The 20,275-nt window shown below is 41.8% G+C and overlaps 1 protein-coding gene across 8 annotated transcripts in view; it reads left to right on the top strand.

Moving 5' to 3' along the window:
• oxr1a (oxidation resistance 1a) overlaps positions 1-20,275 on the top strand; it is a 180,639-nt gene that overhangs the window by 72,741 nt on the left and 87,623 nt on the right. For all 8 annotated transcript variants that reach the window (XM_085290775.1, XM_085290776.1, XM_085290781.1 and 5 more), the window contains one exon: positions 13,226-13,422. In XM_085290775.1, coding sequence (XP_085146901.1) covers positions 13,226-13,422 — 197 coding nt within the window. The remainder of the gene's footprint in view (positions 1-13,225; positions 13,423-20,275) is intronic.

Raw genomic sequence — 20,275 nt, 5'->3', positions numbered from 1 at the left:
TAGAAACACCGAGATGTACTGTTAAAATTGCACTTCTTTATCTTACATTATATATGTCGGAGATTGAATGTGTAGTTAAACATCTTTATACTGACAGGAGGGGAAATTTCCACCATGTAAAATGAGTTTGACATCCCAGTTCTATAAGCCCACAGTGGAACAAGCTCATATTTGATCTTATGTATGTGCATCGTGTTTGTCTGACATGTGAAAGAGAAGGCCAGCTTTGGGGGTCGCAAGCAAATGTACTTCTAGCGCCATTCCAAAGCTTGGCAGGGAAGTAACTGGGGGAAAATCAAATATGTGGATCCACTCACCCACTGTGGTGACCCCTTGGGGGGGAAAAGGGAGCAGCCCAAAGTACCTATAATATTCTCTCCAACTAAAGGTCTTCTTAAAACCCTGCTCAATCAAACGCTTCACACAAGCATCTCAAATGCAATTAAGCAAGGATAAGCACTAGTATTTGCTCATATGAAAACCCAAGTCCAAATAATTTTGGGCCAGCATGTGACGGTAGTGCCACAGAAATGGGCATCTTCATGCTCACCATAGGAAAAGAAAGGCTTAGGCCTTTCAAGGCCACTTATACCAGTTACAACATGTAGTGCCCTTCATGCGTAGAGCTTGAATCTGTCCACAGTCAGACAGCAGGGCCACTCGGTGTTGTTTCAAGGACATGGTGTTAATGAGACGGCTGGAGTCTAGCATATGTTTTTTGTTCTAATTAGAGCAGGCAGCCAATCAAAGGGTTGCGCTTCAACAAATGAGCATGGTTTCACAGCAGCCTCTGCTCTGTGTCAGATGGGATGTTTGTATCACCGACAGCTTTGTTTATCTCTCTCTCAGACCCAAACAAAGGAGAAAAGAAAGAAGGAAAAAATATTTTGTCTTATTTTTTTAAACTTTTGAACTACTCCCCTCCCACTAGTCCACCTTATATCACCAAACCCTCTGCCCACTCCGCTTTTCTGATAGCAACCAGACTAATTAGTAACAACAAATAAGAGCAGATTCGACACTAAAGAGAAAACTCTGAACTGATGAATAAAACCAAAAGCTCTCCAGGCTTTTGCTAGCATTAGAAAAATGACACATTGCAGTTTTTACTTTAAAGCTTTTTAATGCTCAGTTAGGTGTAGCTAGGTGAAGATGTCCTGACTCCATACATTAAACTTCTTGTGGACAATTAAAATCTAACAGTTGTGTTAAATCATTTAAATTAATATCAAGGGCAGAAGAGTGTCATGTTGTTGTACCAAGAGTGACAACTTTTTCATATACAATAAAGCAGGAAGGAAAACAAGCTCATGTGACGCCCTGAAAATAGCAGCTTGGTCCACACCCATGTGATCCGTTCAGCTACAAATGCCTGTAATCTAGAGCTTTCAGCAAAACTACAGCAGGGAAAAGCCAGGACTGTTTAACAACTTGAATCCCCTTTTGAAAGTCCAGCAGCCAGTCTGTTAAAATAAGAGGGGATGCTACACAGTGGTAAACATAGCTCTGTCCCACCTTTTTTTTTCTCCTGAAATTCAAAATGACCTCAATTTTTTCTTTGCAGATTCTTAGAATGTCAGGTGGAAACTTTATTGTAGGTTTGGTTGACTTTTTATGGAATGACTTTTCGATGATAACTTGATCTAACAAGGACCGAGTTTGAATTTATTTTGGATTTTCTTTAATCGACAGGATAAAAATGAAACAAAGAGGCTCAAAGTTACAATACAATATATGTAAAAATACATATTCTCCATTAGTTTTTGGTAAAATATCAGTTAGCAAGTAGCATCTTTATCACGTGCTTTTGATAGCCATCAACAGCCTTCTGGTTTAATTCTGGTTGGATATTTGACAACTCTTTTTGGCAGAATTTGTGGAGTTCATTTAAATTGGGTTTCCTGGTACAGACCCAGCATAGCCCAAAATTCTACAATAGGGTTGAGGTCCATTCCAGGTCCAACACTATCAGTTCAAATAGCTGTACGTAATTGCAAGTTATTTGGATGTGTCACCCCTTTGCCTAAATGTTGCAGATGACCCAAACTGTCACCCTCAGATGACAGGAAATTAGTTTGGATGTTAAGGAATGAGGCAGGAACCACCCCCGCCTAAGCTTGCCATGAACTGGAAACTGTTGAAACACCAGCATCACTGTAGACAGTATGCCAATTTTACATCGCCTTACACCAGCGGTCCCCAACCTTTTTGCGCCACAGACCGGTTTAATGTCAGACAATGTTTTCACGGACTGGCCTTTAAGGTGTCGCAGATAAAGACAACAAAATAAAATGATACGACCAAGACAAAAACTGTGGTATTTTGTAAATATAATAATAAACGCGAATTCACTGTGTAATTGTGTAACTTTATTACCAGCGTCCTCCTGAAATGCACCAACAATATTGAGAGTAACATCCTCCTCTCTGCCCCTTTAATGCTCTCTGATCGCTATGGTAACGTGTAAATATTTCTTTCAAAATAAGACACATAACTACAGCACGGGAAAAGACCCAGGGAAACCGAGTTAACGATAAAAACCCTGAAAATGATAAATTTCACACCCGGACCTCAACTCTCGCGGCCCGGTACCAAACAACTCGGTCCGTGGCCCCGGGGTTGGGGACCTCCGCCTTACACCAACTTCAAGATTGACTTAAATTTACACTCAGTCTGAATGCATTTAAAAAGAGCTTATACAAAATTAGGTTTTTAGTTGGAAAGTCTCATCCAATTTGATCTTTCAACTCTCAAAATGAGGTGTATTTTCTAAAATCTTACACAGCACGAGTGCATCTCTCTTACATTGTCTCCATTCCTGTTCAGTGTATTGTGGTCACCAAACTCAGGAACCCAACACATAGCATGCCACAAAGTTGCCATGGTTTAAAGAATCCCGAATAATGCAACAATTATGAGAAAACTGTGCACAAATATAGGTGATGGGATCCACAATAAGCAAAAAGCAATTAGGTTTGAAAGATTAGGTTCAGGCTCCTCCTAACTTTACACCAAGAAAGTAAACTAGTGAATTCAGTTAATAACTAAACAATAAAACTAAAGACAACAGCCCGAGTCAACGGTCTGGTGGAGGAGATCTCTCCACTTGGCCCCCTCTCTGGCTATAAATGCATGGAGGTGGGCCACCAAACAATCAGCACTAAGGAAGAGGACAGAGAGAGAAAACACAGGCTAATCCAAAGAAATCAAAAATCATAGGAGGAACAGTCTGCCTGTGCTACATCAAAACTATAGTAACAAACCAGCCAGTATAGTCATGTTTTCCATTATTTGTAGCAGTTACTTTTTTTCACAAATGCACTGTTGTTGCTCTGGGATATATTTGCACATTATTCTTTCAAACAAATTAGATGCTATGTGGGAAGCCAATAACGGTGATAATTAAAACGTTCCTTTTCATCTCCGCTGTCTGTCCTGCCCCTCCAGCTTCTTCCAGACGTAATGATCTAATATGATACTCCACACACTGCTGAAAAACTGCCAATAACTCACAACACGTCTCTGATTTCTGCACCGCCACAAGCCACAGTGGCATGACGTTGTATCCAGTACCGTCGCTGACCAATTGTGTTGCTGCCTGTCACCGGCGCTCAGCAAATGAGAGTGCAGGAGCGAGGCTGAGGCTAGCAACGAGGAGGAGGAGGCGGCGGAGGAGGTGAAGGAGGAGGACAGTGGAAGACTGCAGTGGCAGCAGTAACGGTCCCTGGGCCCCACAGATACTCACTGAGTCAAACACCGAAAGCTGTGTGATCGAGCGGCTGAGTCTGAAGGGTTGTGTTTGTCTCCAAGATCGGGACAAAGAGTGCACGTGTGCACGCTCTCTTTTTTTCACTGTATGTGTCCGTGTTTGCTGTCTGAGTGATACGGAGTTAGAAAAGAAAAGTATGAGAGAAAAACATGCCCCCGAGTCAGAGACAGACACATAATGAAGCAGCGATTTTTGCTTTTCCATCTTCCTCTTTTCTCTCCCTGCCTTGTGTCAGCTAAGATAATTCTTCTGTTAGTCAAGTGAAAGGCTGTGGCTGAGGGGTGTTTCTGTGGAATATTGATACATTTTAGAGAGTGAATAGCTGCATGCCTCCCAGCTGTGTGTTCACCAACCGAACTGTTGATTTATGGACTGTTTTTGATCAGAATGGAGCTGTTCAACATTGCTGGCAGATGCAGCTGCTAAGTGATGGAGAAATCATTAGACACATCTCCAGGGATGGTTGGCTAGTGAAGCATTATGTTTGCTAGTGTCTTCGTCCGGTATTATTTTAGAGTGTAATGCTGCGCAATCAGTTAAGGCTTGATTAAGGAGGACAAACTGGTGTCTGGAGGATTTTTTTTAACCCACAGCCATGGGGGCTGAATTTTAAACTGAAAACACAGGTGCAGGTAGACTTTCTGTACTCTACAGCCGGAGGCCTTTTCCTGAGGGGCTTGCTCGTCCTGTGGGTTTTCTCCGGGTACTCCAGCTTCCTCCCACACTTTAAAGACATGTTGGTTAGGTTAATTGGTGATTCTAAATTGGTTGTAGTGTGAGTGAGTGTCTGTGAGTTTTTGTCTGTCTGTAAGTTAGCTGTGTGAAAGACTGGCCACCTTGAATGAGATAAGGATAGATGGATGGATTAAGCAAAAGAAAAGTAAAAGTTCTGATTCTGCCGAAACATTTATATATAACTAGAATTTTTTTCGAGTTGAGCAAAGGCTACCAATGTTTAAGCTTTTTTATAAAGCAGTTTAAAATCGGGTATGATACCAGAAGTTTCACAGATGATACTAATATGAGTAGAGTTACATGATTCACAATACCCAATTTGGTAGCTCGGTTTAAAAAAAAAAATCCCATGCACTGTAAACTCTTTCCTAACAAACTGAGATATTTGTGGCAGGCTTTTCATTTAAAATGTGAACATTTTGTTGATAGGACACGGAATAAAAAGTAGCTTTACTTACATTCTGTTAGCTTAAGGATTTATATTATAGAAGAACTTTAACTTTTAGAGCGTAGTTGATTTCACAGCAGGAATGGCAGCTGCCTTAAAAAAGTTGTAAAGTGTATTTCAAGATAACAGTGCAAAGTACTTCTATACCCGACTCTCACTGGCTTTATTATCAATGAGTCTGGGCAGAGCTATCACCATCTGTGTAGTTTTTCCTGTGCTTGTGGGCCTTATCTCTATCTTGGTTTTGTTCCTATAGCACATCTCATTTCCTTATTATAGCGAAACACTGGAGAAAGAAAGTCACACACTGAGGCACTTTCTTTTTCTTTCTTTAATCCACCTGCTGATGCTGATGTTGGCCTGTTTGCCTTTGCCAGTGACAAACCGCAAAACAAGACATAAGAAGGCCAAAAGAATGTCAGGGGTCTTAAAGAATTAAATAATGTGCGGGGGGGGGGCAAGGAATTGCTGAGCATCAGATGTGTCAGGAACAACGAATCATTTGTTGGAAAGCTCTTTAATGAGTTTGAATTGTAGCTTCACTTCTTGATTGCATTGTTCATGTCTGGCTGAAAAGTGGCATTTTATAGATGCTTCCCGGCTCCAGATGACAAATGCTCTGTAGCAAACACCGTCACAGCCGACCTGACACAGGATTTAATAATGTTGCTGACTTTTCTGTTGTTTAACTTTTTGCCTGCGTCACGGCTGGCCTTTAGCTTTTGTTCTCGCCGCTTAGTTACAGAGGGAGAGTTTAAAGCCTCATTGGTCAAAATCGTCACATGAACCTTTGACATGGAATTGGTGCTTTGGCATTTAGGAAGGGAAGATGAGCGTAATGTGGCGTAGAGCTCCATAGATCATTATGTGGAGGTGTCTAACCGCAGAGCAGAGGACGGCGGGGTCTGAGCCGTATTTCATTTTGCTTCGAGGCGTAAAAAAGAGGCTCATTAACATGCATGGCCACAGGTTGTTGTTGCTCTTTCTCTCTCTCTCTTTCTGTGTGTGTCGAAGCACAGCATCGATAGCAACTGACTCGTTCTTATTAGGCTTTAGCTAACCCTTCAGTTGTCAAGTCGTTTTTGTCATAACTGCTATCCATTTCAAATCAAACAATCTGATGTGAGTGCTGCATGGTATGAAGATGAGAGGATGTTGATAAAGAGATACTTAAGAAGTAGAAGATATTCCCTTGCCTGGCCGTATGTTAATGAAGTTGTTCATGTGATCAAAATAACTAAGTGCCTTATTAGTTTTTAGGATTCATCAGATGTCACACCTACTTGTGGTTTGGCCTGAAATGTTTCAATTAAAACTGCAACAAGTCCTCCAACCTGAATGATTTCTTTTCCTTACCCTCTAAAAGCAAGACCCTTTTGTTGTTCCTCCATCGACCCCGAGCTCCTCCCTGCACAGACGTTGTGGCGAGAGCAACGTCACAATGAAACATAATATGGGAAGAACATGAAAGCAGTCCTGTACGAGCAGGGCCCTAAAACATCGTGTATAATATATAGTCATAAAAAAGCATTAAAACCTCCACTACGCTAGCGGCCTTTGTGCTATTTGTCGCATTGCGTGGGTTTATCAAAGCTTTTCACTAAAAACAGCCTAGTGCAACCTGGAAAATGCTGTTCACTTAGTTGTGAAGGAAGGCGCAGAGATAATCCAATCTCCTTACCTTGAGTGCCTTTTAACAGCTTATTAAGGACACACTATAGTTAACCATTTGCAGTATTAGTATTACTATCAGTTCTGCTATAAATAAAAAATATGAAACATTTTTTAACTCCTTTTTTGTTCATGACAGGGAACTGGAAGCAAAGCAAAGAGGAGCACTGGAAGGCACTGCAAACGCATCCCCCCTTTTTTAAGGTCTAATCCTTCTTAGTAGGGGAGCGATAAGCGTGTTTTGACTTAGCCCCAAATTTCCTGTTGTTTATGCATCCTTTTGCCAAGTCACGTGGATCCCTGTAGAGTTGGATAATCTTACTGATGCCAGTTTGGCAGAGCTGCAAATGTACCACTGCCTCCTGGTCCAGGTCAGATCACGAAAGTGAGGAAGAAAACAAAATGCCCGTGTGTCTGTTTTCTTTAATTTTTTACCCTCCCTCTGTTCATCATTGAGTGAGCATTTGCTCGCAGATAGGAATCAGTCCGAGCTGCTGGCTTTGTCGACATGTGTCTCTCATTCCTCTGTGGTGCTCTATAGTTCCTCACTGGTGTGAAAGGAAAAGCCTCTTATACTTGCTGCAAGCTCCCACTAGGGCTTCTTTATGGGTTTCACAGTTGTGGTGTTATCAGTTGTGAAAGTTCCAAACATGAAGCAGCCATGTGGTTGGGAAACAGTAGCTACTGGTGACGCAAGGGTGTCCATTACATCATTAACTGCTACGCCATCTGGCAGGCTGGCTGTTGACCTTGACTCTCGTTCTAACAGCTCACACTTTCAGCCTGATACAAAGCAAACCAGTCCACTACATCCACCACTCGTTAAATCTGGTGTTGTAAATTTGTTGTGTTGGGAGTGCTTTGAATCATCCACGACAGCCACACTCCAAATAGCTCAGAATGACTATGCATGTGTGAACAGTTTAGCTTGTGCAGTCCCCTCTTGTTTGATTCAGATTTTTTTCTCTCTTCTCTGCTATAGATTTGAACGTGCATATTTTAGATAAGTTACCATTACTTTTGACTTAAAATCTGCAGTTTAAGTTCAATTCTTAGGCTGTATGAGGGATTACAGCCATTTGCTCCTCCGTTAGTCGCAGTGGGAAACAGAAGCTGCTGAAGAGTGCAGCTGATGATGGTACACAGCATCTCAGTTCTCAGGCTACCACCCACCTGGGTCCTGAACCTGTAAGCTGAGCTAGGATGCTCATTAGAAAAGACTCTGTGGACATCAGATTAGCTCTCAGCACAACTTTATAATAAGGCTTTGGGGCCGAAATGAAAAGGACAAACGTGGCAAACTTTTTTTTTTTCCATATGTGTATATATATATATATATATATATATATATATATATGTGTGTGTGTGTGTGTGTGTATATATATCATTGAGAAATTCATGTGTGAATGCAACGCAGGTGATCCTTGCCAGACATTGTTACCTGACTACATAGCCTGTGGCAGTGGGAAATGTCAACAGTCTGAATGCAGTAGAAAATGCTGACACTATAGTAAAACTACTGCAGCAAGAAAACAAATTAAACAAGCATTATTGGACACAAAGTAATAAAAAAGAAAGAAAGAAAAACTTAAAAGCATAGAGATTAAGGTGGAATGTTTCAGACATGTCGGGGTTGTTAAATCTGATGTCAGGTTGCAGGAATGGTTGCCAGTTTAATTGCGCTACCACTGTAAAGCATTGCCATAGAGAGAGAGACAGAGGTTTATATTGTATGGTTTGAGACTTGCAGTATGGAAACTGGTCTGGTCTATTCCAGGAATAACAAAAACTATATTAAAAAAAATCATAAAGAAGCTAGGCCTAAGTCACACAGGCCTAAGGACCAGTTAGCAACCATCTGGAAACCACTGCAGGAAAAATATTTACTCCGTGGAAGATTGTTAGTGATTGCTGGAGGTTGCAGCTGCGGTGAAATTGATTGCTCAAGTCCCATTCATACAGGCCGAGAGACTGATTAGCAAATACCAATCACTAGGGAAAAGTGTATTCCACAACCACTCAGTGAATGGTTTTAGGAGGTTGTTGACATTCGCTAGCTGGTCATAAAGAGTTGTAAACAGTGCTGCACTGAGGCCTTAAATAGGCCTTAAATAGAATATTATTTATAAATTTTTATAGTTATTATTATTATTATTTTAGTACATCATTATGCCTGTACGACTTCCATTTATCCTTCTTTCTTTTTAAAACCTGCATTACCTAAAAACATACCTTCGTCTTTGACAGTGCAGTCAGAGACTTGAGTGCTAAGCTAATAATGGCTTATGCTGAGTTGAAGTTCATGTTATGATTTTTTCCCCACATTTTTCAGTATTCATCCTAATTAAAGGGTTTAACTTAACAGCACATATTTAAAGGGCAGTTGATGGGTACTCTCCAGTTCCTTAGCTATTTGCCTTGACTTGGTTTTACAACACAGACTTGAAACTGCTTAGACTGAAAAACAGTCAAACATGTGCAGTATGGGAACAGTTAATGTAATTAGCCCTGGCAAAGTACATTTTAAACTCTTTAAAGGGGACCTGTTGTGCTCATTTCCAGTTCCATATTTTATCGTGTGGATTATTACACTAGGGTTGAATAAATGAAAGAACAAAATAATAATTCTTACTTATGCTGTACTCTGCCTTGATAAATCTCCTCGGTTCAGTCAATGTCCAAAAAACAAGCCTTTGAGGTCCCTTCATTTTCTGTGGCAGCTTCCTTTTGATTGCCTGCCTCTGGTAAAGAAAATATGAAAAAGAGGTCCCCTTTGAGACGTGCATATTTGTTTTGCCATGCTAGCTGGAGGTGACAGGTGATGGGTGTGCCTTTCCACATTAATATTTTGTCTTTACAAATGTTAATTTGTTTCTTTGTTGTGCTTTGTGTGTTTTACTGTCTCATTCTTCTTTTAAACTGACTGTTGATGATTTTTCTTTTAAAAAGACTTGAAAATGAAGAATAAGTTCATAAAAATATTGCCACTGAGTTGACTTTTGCCTCCATATTATAGAAAGAATGAAAATGTAAACACCCACAAAGGCACAAATACGTTATTTTTCACATGCGTTGTCCTTCTCTTTACCTCTTTGCTTCTGTTTCCATCTTGCTTTCTTAGACACATCGATTCTGTTCTTGAACTCTGACACACACGCGTTTTGATACCGTTTGGCCTTGTAGCTTAGTGAAACAGAGCTAGAAGAAGGGCTTCTGTTCTACTGATGAGACAGTAATTAGTACTAACTCCTAAGGGAAAGCAGATAGACTTCACATAGCTTGACACTCTTTCACTCTCTTTCTCCGTCTGTCTGTCTGTCTGTCTGTCTGTGTCTTTTCTCTCTCTGGTCCTGCCATTAACAGCAGCAGCATGTCTGCGTCCTCAAAACAAGTACAATCTAGCACATTCAGCTAACTTTGTGTCAGCCTTTGTCAGCTCTGTCAAAACCTCCACTGCATGCATTAATGGAAAGACGAGACAGAATGTGATGGAGAATATATGTACATGCAAATATAAAAGGTACAGAGATGGGGTCAATTTTTAGTTGGTATATTTGTAGAAATATACCAACTGTGTGTTTTCACTGAATTGACTGAAGGAAAACATCTATATAATTTTTGCAGCTCAACCTGCTCCGTTTGGCACCTTCTCTTGACTTGACTGCTTCAGTTTGTTTGATTTTAAAAAGAGCACACAGTGAAGGACATTTCCATAGAGATTGTGCATTTTCATTAGCGATTTAGACGCTATGGTCATGTGTGTTGCTTTGGTCTATGTGGGGATGGGCACTTGGGTGAAATGGCCAGAAAGATTCTGTTCGCTTCAGCAGTTTTGCTGGAATGATTGAAAGTGTGAAGTGTGTGCGAGGGAGCGCAGCACTGGGAATCTTGTATTGCTGTTTCAGGACTTTTTCAGTGTATAGGAGAAAGTGTTTTAGGAGCCATTTTTTTGATTGACAACGTTTTTGCTGGAACACCCAAGAATTTAATTTTTATTATTTGTATTTTTTTTACTACCACTTTAGATGCTTTTGTATGAGTGTGTCAGTGTGTTAGTGTGATTTATTCTGTATGTTTACACATGTGGCTTTGCGACCATATGTAAGTGGATAAACCTGCTGCTGAGTGTTGTGGGATTACCTGTTCAGATTAGCCCAGTTAACTCATTTATAAATGTAAAACCCAAACCTGGGATCTCATCAGCCTTTTAATAGGCTTTGACTTGTTTTTTGTTGTAGGCAGATTATATTTGACCTACCTCAGCCAGTGCATGCCTTTTGATGCCCTTTACATAAGCATTCAAATTTTGTAAGCTTTTTACTGGAAAAGAGAGTTTTACATGTTGCACTGTAGCTTCTGTTTAATTGTTTAGCCATTTGAATTCCGTGTGGTAATGGAGGAAAAACTACTTTACAAAATGCAAATGCGGTACATGACTAAGATTAGCTATGTAGCTTGACAACAAGGTCTGCTTGTTGCATCTTTAGGTATTAGCCAAGATGGTGGTGTAGTCATGTTAACACCAAGGGCTACTCTTTATTTTTTGCATTCTCTTTTGTTATGCTCATTTCCCCATTTAGGCCTTTTTTTTTTTTTTAGAATTACAAACAATTTTAATCAATACAAAGTTAGCACTCCCAGCTAACTTCCTGCTAGCTTACTTGGCAAATTTTGGCAAGTCTGCTAGCAAACTTGCCAATTTGGTTGCTTACAATGAGCACTAGAAGTTCATGCAGTTTATTAAAAATGTTGTTTATACCCTAAGTTCCCATCTCATGGCTTGGCTAATGAGATTGAGAAAATGTTTTAATTTCAACAGAGGAGATTAGATATTAGCAGAGGGGCAACATGGCTAACAAAGGGAATAAAAAAACCCTTCTATTTTGGTCTCTCCAGATATCCGTGGAGTACTACCAGTCAATCTGACTAGTAGTTTCTGGTACAGCCTGACATATATATCTCCAAGTGGATGGAGAACATTGGTACAGTCTGAGGAGGTCAAAAGGGCAGATGGCTGCTGCTCCTACAGCCTGGTTTTAAAAAGGAGTTTTTTTCCTCCCCACTGTCACCAAGTGCTTGCTCATAGGGAGTTTTCTCTTTATTCTTGTAGGGTCTTTACCTTACAACTGTTACTGTTGATGTGATTTGGGGCTATGCAAATGAAATTAAATTGAATTGATGTGACAGACAACAGTGTAAATATGGAGGTATCGAGTATAAAAAATAACCAGTCACATACATCCATTTATTCATGTAGGTGCCAGTGAGGATGGATACAGTAAGTGGTTCATCAAAAAGAACAACTTCAGGGTGATGATGAAGATTTGTGCCCAAGCAGGCCCAGTTAGTCAAAGCTATAAGTAAACTGGGATTACAGGCAGTGGTTTCTTACAGATTTGTTTTGCCCAGTTAAACAGATTCACTAAATTGATTTGGTGTTTAATTCTGCTGAATCATGAGGCATCCCAACCACAAGTCAAAAGTGAAAGCACATCTGAGTTTGTGAACCGTGGCTTCCAAGACACGTGTGCTAGAGCTTTAAGCCCTCGTTACAGGGCTTTTAAGAACTAGTTAAATATAAGATGTCATGTATGCCACCAGACTAAGCAGCTCTCTAAAAATTAATTATGAAATCTAAAGTTGATGATGGGCCAGTGAAATGGAGCTACATTAGAGCTGTTTAATGTTAAATCTTTGCAGCAGGATTCTGGGCCACTTGTGAATGGTCCAGGGGTGTTTTGGTTAAACAGATTAAATTAAATATATGGGGCGATCGTGGCTCAAGAGTTAGGAGTTCGCCTTGTAATCGGAAGGTTGCCGGTTCGAGCCCCGGCTCGGACAGTCTCGGTCGTTGTGTCCTTGGGCAAGACACTTCACCCGTTGCCTACTGGTGGTGGTCAGAGGGCCCGGTGGCGCCAGTGTCCACCTCTGTCAGTGTGCCCCAGGGTGGCTGTGGCTACAATGTAGCTTGCCATCACCAGTGTGTGAATGTGTGTGTGAATGGGTGGATGACTGGATATGTAAAGCGCTTTGGGGTCCTTAGGGACTAGTAAAAGCGCTATATAAATACAGGCCATTTACCATTTTACCATTTAAACAGATGCAAAAGGATTTAGTATATGAAAAAGGATGAAAAAGGATTTAGTATATTCTAGATGAAATAAAGCATTTCCACCTCCGTAAATTCTTATACCCTCTACTTGATTTTTTCCTTTTGTAGCTTGTTACTCGCTGTTTCCTGAGCTCTGGACTCCCGCTGTTCTTCTCCAATATCCCACCATTTAATCCCTTTTTACAGTAGAGACAGCTCTACACTGGGCAAGCAGAGCAATGCTAATAAATTCACCCTTAACAAGATTGCAATTAGCCTATTGATTCTTTCAACCAACTTCCTTGCCGCTGCAAAATTGCCTTGCACAATTACATTTCTGTGACACAGCGCAGTGACAGCTAACCGCCTCAGATTTAAATGTGCTTTGATCCCCTCGCCCTTGGAACGATGAAGGTCACTCATCTTTTCTCTGTCCACTCTCTGCCTTTTCATCCATACACCATGTGAATATAGCAATAACACGTTCCTCTCCTTGTTTGCCCTTCTGCAGACTGAAGAAGAAGTCTCAGTCGGTGGATATTGCCAGTCAAGGTTTCTCCCCGACACTGGTGCCCGCCTCGCCCCTCAACAAGGCTGCGCCATCTGTTGCCAAGACAACCACCGTCCTCGCGGTGCAGGAAAACAACACCACCAACTCCCAGCGCCGCAGCCCCCGATGTGGCGAGCTGAAGAGAGGCTACACCATAGGTAAATGACACAGGGGCTGGGACTGTGATCCTGTCTCTCTGTGTGCCAGTGGAGAACATTTCGCCTGAATTTGATGTCCAGTTATTACTTGAGTCAGCATTAAAATGCACCATCTGAGCTGCTGACATGCATTTCTCACTCAGTTTAGCTTCCCCTTGTCACCTCTTCAGATGCTCTCCCCATTACACAACTCCTGATTCATTTCCTTCACATAATTTTTAATCATGTGGCTCTGATGAGAGTTGTTCCTGTGATGAATTCTATTTCTGGTGGTGGTGGCGCTGGTGGTGGTGGTGGCTCTGCCTGCTGTGGCTCTCTTTCTGTGTCAGCCAGTGGGTTGGTACTAGTGCCCTTTAGGGAGCTGACTTTTTGGAGATAATGAAATGAGTGTGAGGTAAACTAATTTCCAAACTGATGAATGCGGTGCATCCTCTGTTCACTTCATTGATGAGATTTACTTCACAAGCTGCTTGGGTTGAGGTTAGAAGGTGGAAGTGTGATCTGCGAGGTATTTCTTGCTGTAGGCCTGTTCTACTTTTATTTCACAGTCCCTTTCACGCTTCCTTATTCTGGCTTTATTTGATTCTTTTCAAATGTGTGCTTTAAAGCAAGTCATACCGAATCCAAATACATTGTTATTGTTGCTTTTGGACTCAATGTTTAATGTAGCAAGCTGATGAAGTTATCCGTAGCTGTGGAATCAGATTTGAAGGAGCAGGAAAAAAAGTGATGTAAAGCTCCAAATATGTCAGAAGGAATTTCAGAGAAAAGTGTATAAATATATGAACAGGACATTTTAGTTCAATTTAATAATACCGCAATTAAAATGACACAATCCTTGGGTATGTAAATTTCAGTGATATGATGCTATTAAAATACATTAATAAGAAAACAGGAAGTAGCAATAAGATGGCTACTGCTACCTTTAACAGCAAGTAGCCTTCTGGACAACAACTATTATACAATACAACAGAGAATTTCTCCAGAATATCACTTTTTATATAATGGACTGTATGGTGTGGTCAGTATTATTAGCCCCCTGAAAAACTGAGCGTTTTATTGAGCCAGAGCACAAACCACTGATGTGCAAAGATAACTTACTGTAAAATAGGATTATCTTCCAATTAGCATACAGTATAAAAACTTCAGCAAAGGTTCGAGCTGTCACTCTAGAAATCATCAAGGCAAAAACTAAAGAAATCAGTTTAGATTTGAGAAAACAAATTGTTGATACTCACAAAGCAGGAGATGGATATACAGAGTTATCACAGTGCTTCTAAGTGTGAAAAACTGGAGTGAGATATATCATCAAGAGAGCCACATAGTCCAGAACAAGCCTGGCAGAGATAGGACGCCAAAGACTTCAAAGACTCTGTAAGGAAAACTGATGAGAGATGTGTCTAAACAACTGCCAACACAAGAATGAATGACTTAGCCAAGTCGGGAATTGTAGTCGGGAATTAAGAAGACAATAAAATGCTTCACAGGAAGGGTCTCTGAGGTAGGAGACCAGGAAAACCTCAATTTCTGTAGAAGAGACACCTACAAGCCAGAGTGAAGTACGCTAAGGACAACCTGGAGAAAGATTATGCTTACTGGAATGCGTCCTCTGGACAGATGACATGAAACTAGATCTCTTTGGTCATAGAAACCAAGCAGTCAGCACCAAAATTGGGTCGTTGCTGTGAGCGACTTATGTTGTGTGCTTGACAACAACCAACAAAACATATGTCGCTCCTGGACAGGAGCTACCTCTAGAAGACCAAAGTGAACATTACTGGCTGGCCTGCACAAAGCCCTGACTTGAATCCAAATGAAAATCTGTGGGGTGAATTGAAGACCAAGGTTCATGCCAGTAGACGCTTTAGAAATTCTCAAAAGTAGAACGTGCTGGGATTGCTCAGGAGGCAAGCGTGAGACTACATCAAATGACTTCAGGCTGTTAACCAGAAAAAAGGATACACAGCTGAGGCTAATAATTCTGTTCTCATCTGTAGGAGTAGGGAGTAGTGAAGGAGTGAATGATTTGGGATAAGGTAAAAGGTCACTGTGACCTCACACAGTTTTGCACATTCATTAGCTGGTTGTAACAAACTTTCACAGAAACATTTATGCAGCTACAACATTTTATAGCCAAAACAGCAAAGATCAAATCTAGACAAACATGGATGTAAATTGCACCAAGCAAAGGCATACAACTGTACAATGGCAATTCTAGTCTGATGCCCTTGCAGCTCTATTATTAGAGTTCTTGGTACATTTGAATTTCACTTCATGGCTGAGCATACAGTCTGATTAATCATGTAAATCAGTGCAGCAGCGGTGGCTGTTCTGCAGGGAGAGGACAGCTTTAGAGTTGAGTTGCTGCAGGACCGTGCCACTTTAGGGTCGCAGTGCCCCACTGAGCAGGCACGATTTGGCTCAAGGTGTGCCGCTCTACTGGTGCCACACCAGTGAACTTTCTATAGTGATCACACATCGACGCCGCTGCTTTAAGCAGGGCATTGAGCGAAGAACGGACTGATCCATCAGCTCAGTCGGCAATAATCAATAGAGGAAATTGTGGGATAAAAGCTTGGCCACACAGGTGGACTGGCTGTTGACAGTTCGGCCCGCTCTTGTCATCCATTACCAATTCAATGGCAGCTGCTGGCTCTTTGTAAAAGCACAGGGTCGGAAGTCACAGTCATTCAACCATAAAATGAAATGCGACCGTGACTTATTGTGCTTTTACGGCTTTTAACTACAAAGTAACAAATTGTACAAGGTTCCAAAGCATGAGTCATAGCAGTTAATCATTTGCTCTGGCTAGCGTTGTCCTAGATAAACCACAATTAGATCAAGGCCCGACTTTTCACATGACTACAGAAATACTGCATCTGCCAGTCATTTACACGGCTGGATCACATAATGAGACATTGATGAGCGACTGTCCCATCTCTCTATTTCTTATCGCGATTGGATGTGGAGCCCTGGGGCATTTTTAAACCCAGGCCAGGCTGCTCCTGCAGGGATGATCATGCTAATTTATTCTAATGTGATAGCAATAATGTGGCAGGCCACTCGCTGCGCTTGTCTGCCAAGCTTCAGACAGACCTGTCATTAGAGGCACATAGCAGATTCACAACAGACGTTTTAATAACCCAGCCAATGAGCCTCCTACCAAGGCGACGCCACCTCCGAGGGTAAGTGTTGATGGTGTTCTTCAATTAAAAGTTCTACAGTCACTGCTGCATCCTGTAACGAGAAGAGAGTGAGCAGCATCCAGACATGACGTTGATGAGGATCAGCCATTGCTCAGACTGCTCATTTCATTACATGATTTGCTCAAGAAGAATTGATGGATAACTGTATAACTGTACATACATCCTGAAGGAGAAAAAAGGGTGTAACCAGAACAAGAAGAGAATAAAGAAGTAAAGACAAGGAAATAAGAAGAGAAAAGGGAAAATGAGAGGGGAATACACAGAGAAAAGAGAGGCTGTGGAAGAGAGAAGTGGCAAAAGTAGGAAAGGAGTGTGAGGAGAAAAGAAGAGAAGTGAGGAAAAAGAAAGGAATGGGAAGCGGAAAACGGGTAGAGGCAAATGGGAGTAAAGGAAAGGAAAACACTGAAAGGGAGAAAGAAGTTAAAGGAGAGAAACTATGGGTAAACAATAGAAAAGAAAAATGAAAAGAAAGGAAATGAACAGGTTTTACAGGAGAATAAATAGGGAAGGAGAGAAGAGTGATGGAAGAGAAGACTAAGGAAATTTGACACGAACAAAGAATGAATGGGGAAATGAAAAATGAAAGGAAAGAGAGAAGGTAGGAGAAAACAAAGAAACGGCTAATGAAGGAAGGGGGAAGTGGAAGGGAGGAAAATATAAGATGTGAAAGGGGTAAGCTAAGCAAAGAGACGACTGAGGAGGAAATTTAAAGAAGGGAAAAGGGGGGGAAAGAAGGCAAAGGAAACAAGATAAAAGGAAGTGAAAGGAGGAGAAATGATTGCCGCTATAACGAAGGAAAGTAAAACTAAAGAGAGGGAACAAGTGGAAAGATTGGCAATAGAGAGGAAATGAAAGGAGAAAAAAAGCAGAGGCAAAGGAAAGATTCTTGAGGGAACGACACTTGACACCAGCTCTCCCCAGAGTCCCGGCTTCTCCGTCTGACAGCCTCCTAGTCCTACTGCCACGTCTGACCTTTACATCATTATAGCCAGCCTCAAGCCTGCACTCCAGAGCCTGGCGAGAGAATGCCAAACAGGAGATGAACCTTGTGTCCCCGCGACTGTATACTCATTAAGGATGACTTACCGTGTTCCTGCCTACAACAAGCGCATGCGAAAACTGCTTCATCACACTGTGCTCTCATTGCCGTACAAGTGCTCTTCAATCTCTTTATTCTCCGGGGCTGACTCATGCGCTCCGTGCCTATATGGAAGCAGACATGGGTCTGACTCTGCCTATGTTTGTGTACCGTCTCAAGTTAAATATGGAGACAGATTATGGCTATAAGGCATCTTTGTATGGACGCAAAGGCAGAGCCCTGCACAGCATGTCACCGCACCTAATGGCTTCTAAGAGGAGAGCTGGATCCCCCCATTCCTGTTATTTCTGCTCTTTCTACCATTTTATTCCCCAGTGTCTCCTCTGCTTTCCCGCCTTTTCCAACCACCCCCCATGTCTCACTCTCTCTGTCTTCACAGTCTCTACCTTCTTATGCTCTAATGTATTTCCTGTGTTTCTGACCGGGGGGTACCGGCAGAAGGGTAATCTGTCTCAAAGACAGACGGACAGCTCCACAACAGATTGCTACAAACTGTGGCACCGACCGCCGCTGAAGTGCTGGAGAGGGGCATTTTATCACGTTACGATCTAGTCTGGCTTAATTTCTCAACTGAGACAGCTAAACTTATGCTCATGCACATATAAGCACATATGAGCAGACCATTGCCTACAATGGTTAAAACCGGACCTGTTCATAGAGGGTATGCAACTTTGTTAAAAGCAAAAATTATCATCAGTGTTTTCTAAATTTACAATTGAATCTTTACATTTGTTTTTGGTTTAAGTATGCTAAGTTATAAACTAGTTTTCTATTGATTATTGATGGGGAACAATCAGACTATCACAGCAGTCAGTCAGAGCCTGTTTCTGAATTCCCATCAGGATCCATCATGAATAATTTCCTTTTAAACAAGGTAAACTGTGTGAAACTATTCGAATGCTGCTGTGCACACCTCGGTGAGCACTAGCGGCTTGCAGGCAGAAGCAGAGGCCCGACTTTGCCAGCATAGCATTGTATCGAGGGGAGCTGACAGAGGAAATGCTAATAAACAAGGCGGGTGTGTACGTGGCGGCGTAACCTAACACCCCGAGAGCGGCGGACCCTGCCACCGCCACCTTCTGACTGATTATTCACCTGTTAGTTATTCATTGGATTCTCACTGGAGGGTCGAAGAGGAGGAGGAGTTGGTGTAGCGGTCAGAATATCATTAGCAGCTATTCACAAGATCGAAGGAAGTGTCGGGTTGAGCGTTGGAGCTGGTGTCCTGTTGCTCCTTTACTACTTGTGCTTGATTTTGTGTGTAAAGCCATCGCTACAGCAGTTGTCCTTGAAAATAGTACAGTTTTCCCCCAGTCCCCAGCAGCAGCAGCATAGTCACAGCATGATGTAGCAGGAGGAGCTAATCACTACAGCGGCTGACAGTTACAGCCAGCGCCACGAGTGCTATACTTGTGTCACTCTTGGTTTCTGTATTTGATGTAATTGTCTCAGGTGGCACATCTCTTGTGTTTACACATCCGGACTGTAGCCAGGGGTGGCAATTACACACAAGGCTCTTTAAGAGATCCCCTCTGCTCTTTTTCTAGTAAAATGGGACAAACTTGAATTTCTGAAACTAGAAAAGAGAGATAAAAGAGATGAAAGCAGTGTAGTGGAGCATTCAGTTTCATTTGCAAATTGAGTAATGGGGAACTCCCAAGATTGTGCAGTCCAAAATTCAAACTTGTAGTCTCAGACATGCAGTGGTAGACAGGAAAGCTGGCAGTGCGGCAAAGAGTCCAAATAGAGACAAGACAAAAGACAAAGCTCCTTAGGTAGAGTGGTTGCCCCGTGATCGGAAAGTCGGGGGTTCGAATCCATTGAAAGGCTACCGTAAGGTACTGTCTCTACACACTGCTCCCTGGACGCTGCATTTGGTGGATGGCGATCGCTTCACTGGGTGAATGGGTTAAATACAAAGGAATAATTTCCCTACAGGGACTAACAAATTATTATTATTGTTATGTGGAATGTTGGAAAGCTTGACTGACAAGAACAAGATGACAGAGAACAATGGGAACAAGGGACTATATGTGTTACTGGTGGGTGATTAACTGATTAAAACTGCGTAAAAAGTTAGCCGTTTTCCTTTGTCTTTTTGTCTTTGCTCTTACCAGCTACAGCCACTGCTGAGTCCACGAGGAATTCAAAATTCCATAATCCCCACTTGCCCCTGGGATGCATTGATACATGTTTTGTTGCTCCTGTTATGCTCCATAGTAGTGAAACATCTGGATCTAAAGTTTTTTTTTTGACCAGTTCAATTTTCATTCCTGTTTTATTTATATAGTACAATCACAACAATAGTCCCCTGAAGTTGCTCTATATGTATGGGAAATACCCAACAATAATACAGATTAAAACCCCAACAATCAAATCAATGTGAGCAAGCACTTGGCAACAGTGGGAAAGAAAAACTCCCTTTTAACAGGAAGAAACCTCTGGCAGAGCCAGGCTCAGGGAGGGACAGCAATCTGCCACGGCCTGTTGGGGGTGAGGGGGAGGGAGACAGGATGAAAAAAGCGTCCATTACAACCAGAGAAGATAC

The sequence above is a fragment of the Mchenga conophoros genome, linkage group LG11 (genome assembly GCF_057382185.1).
Source record: "Mchenga conophoros isolate Kocher_MC1m ecotype Shallow Benthic linkage group LG11, M_conophoros_male_GT1.1, whole genome shotgun sequence".
In the NCBI taxonomy this organism is placed as follows: domain Eukaryota; kingdom Metazoa; phylum Chordata; class Actinopteri; order Cichliformes; family Cichlidae; genus Mchenga; species Mchenga conophoros.
This window is presented reverse-complemented; position numbering and strand designations above follow the sequence as displayed.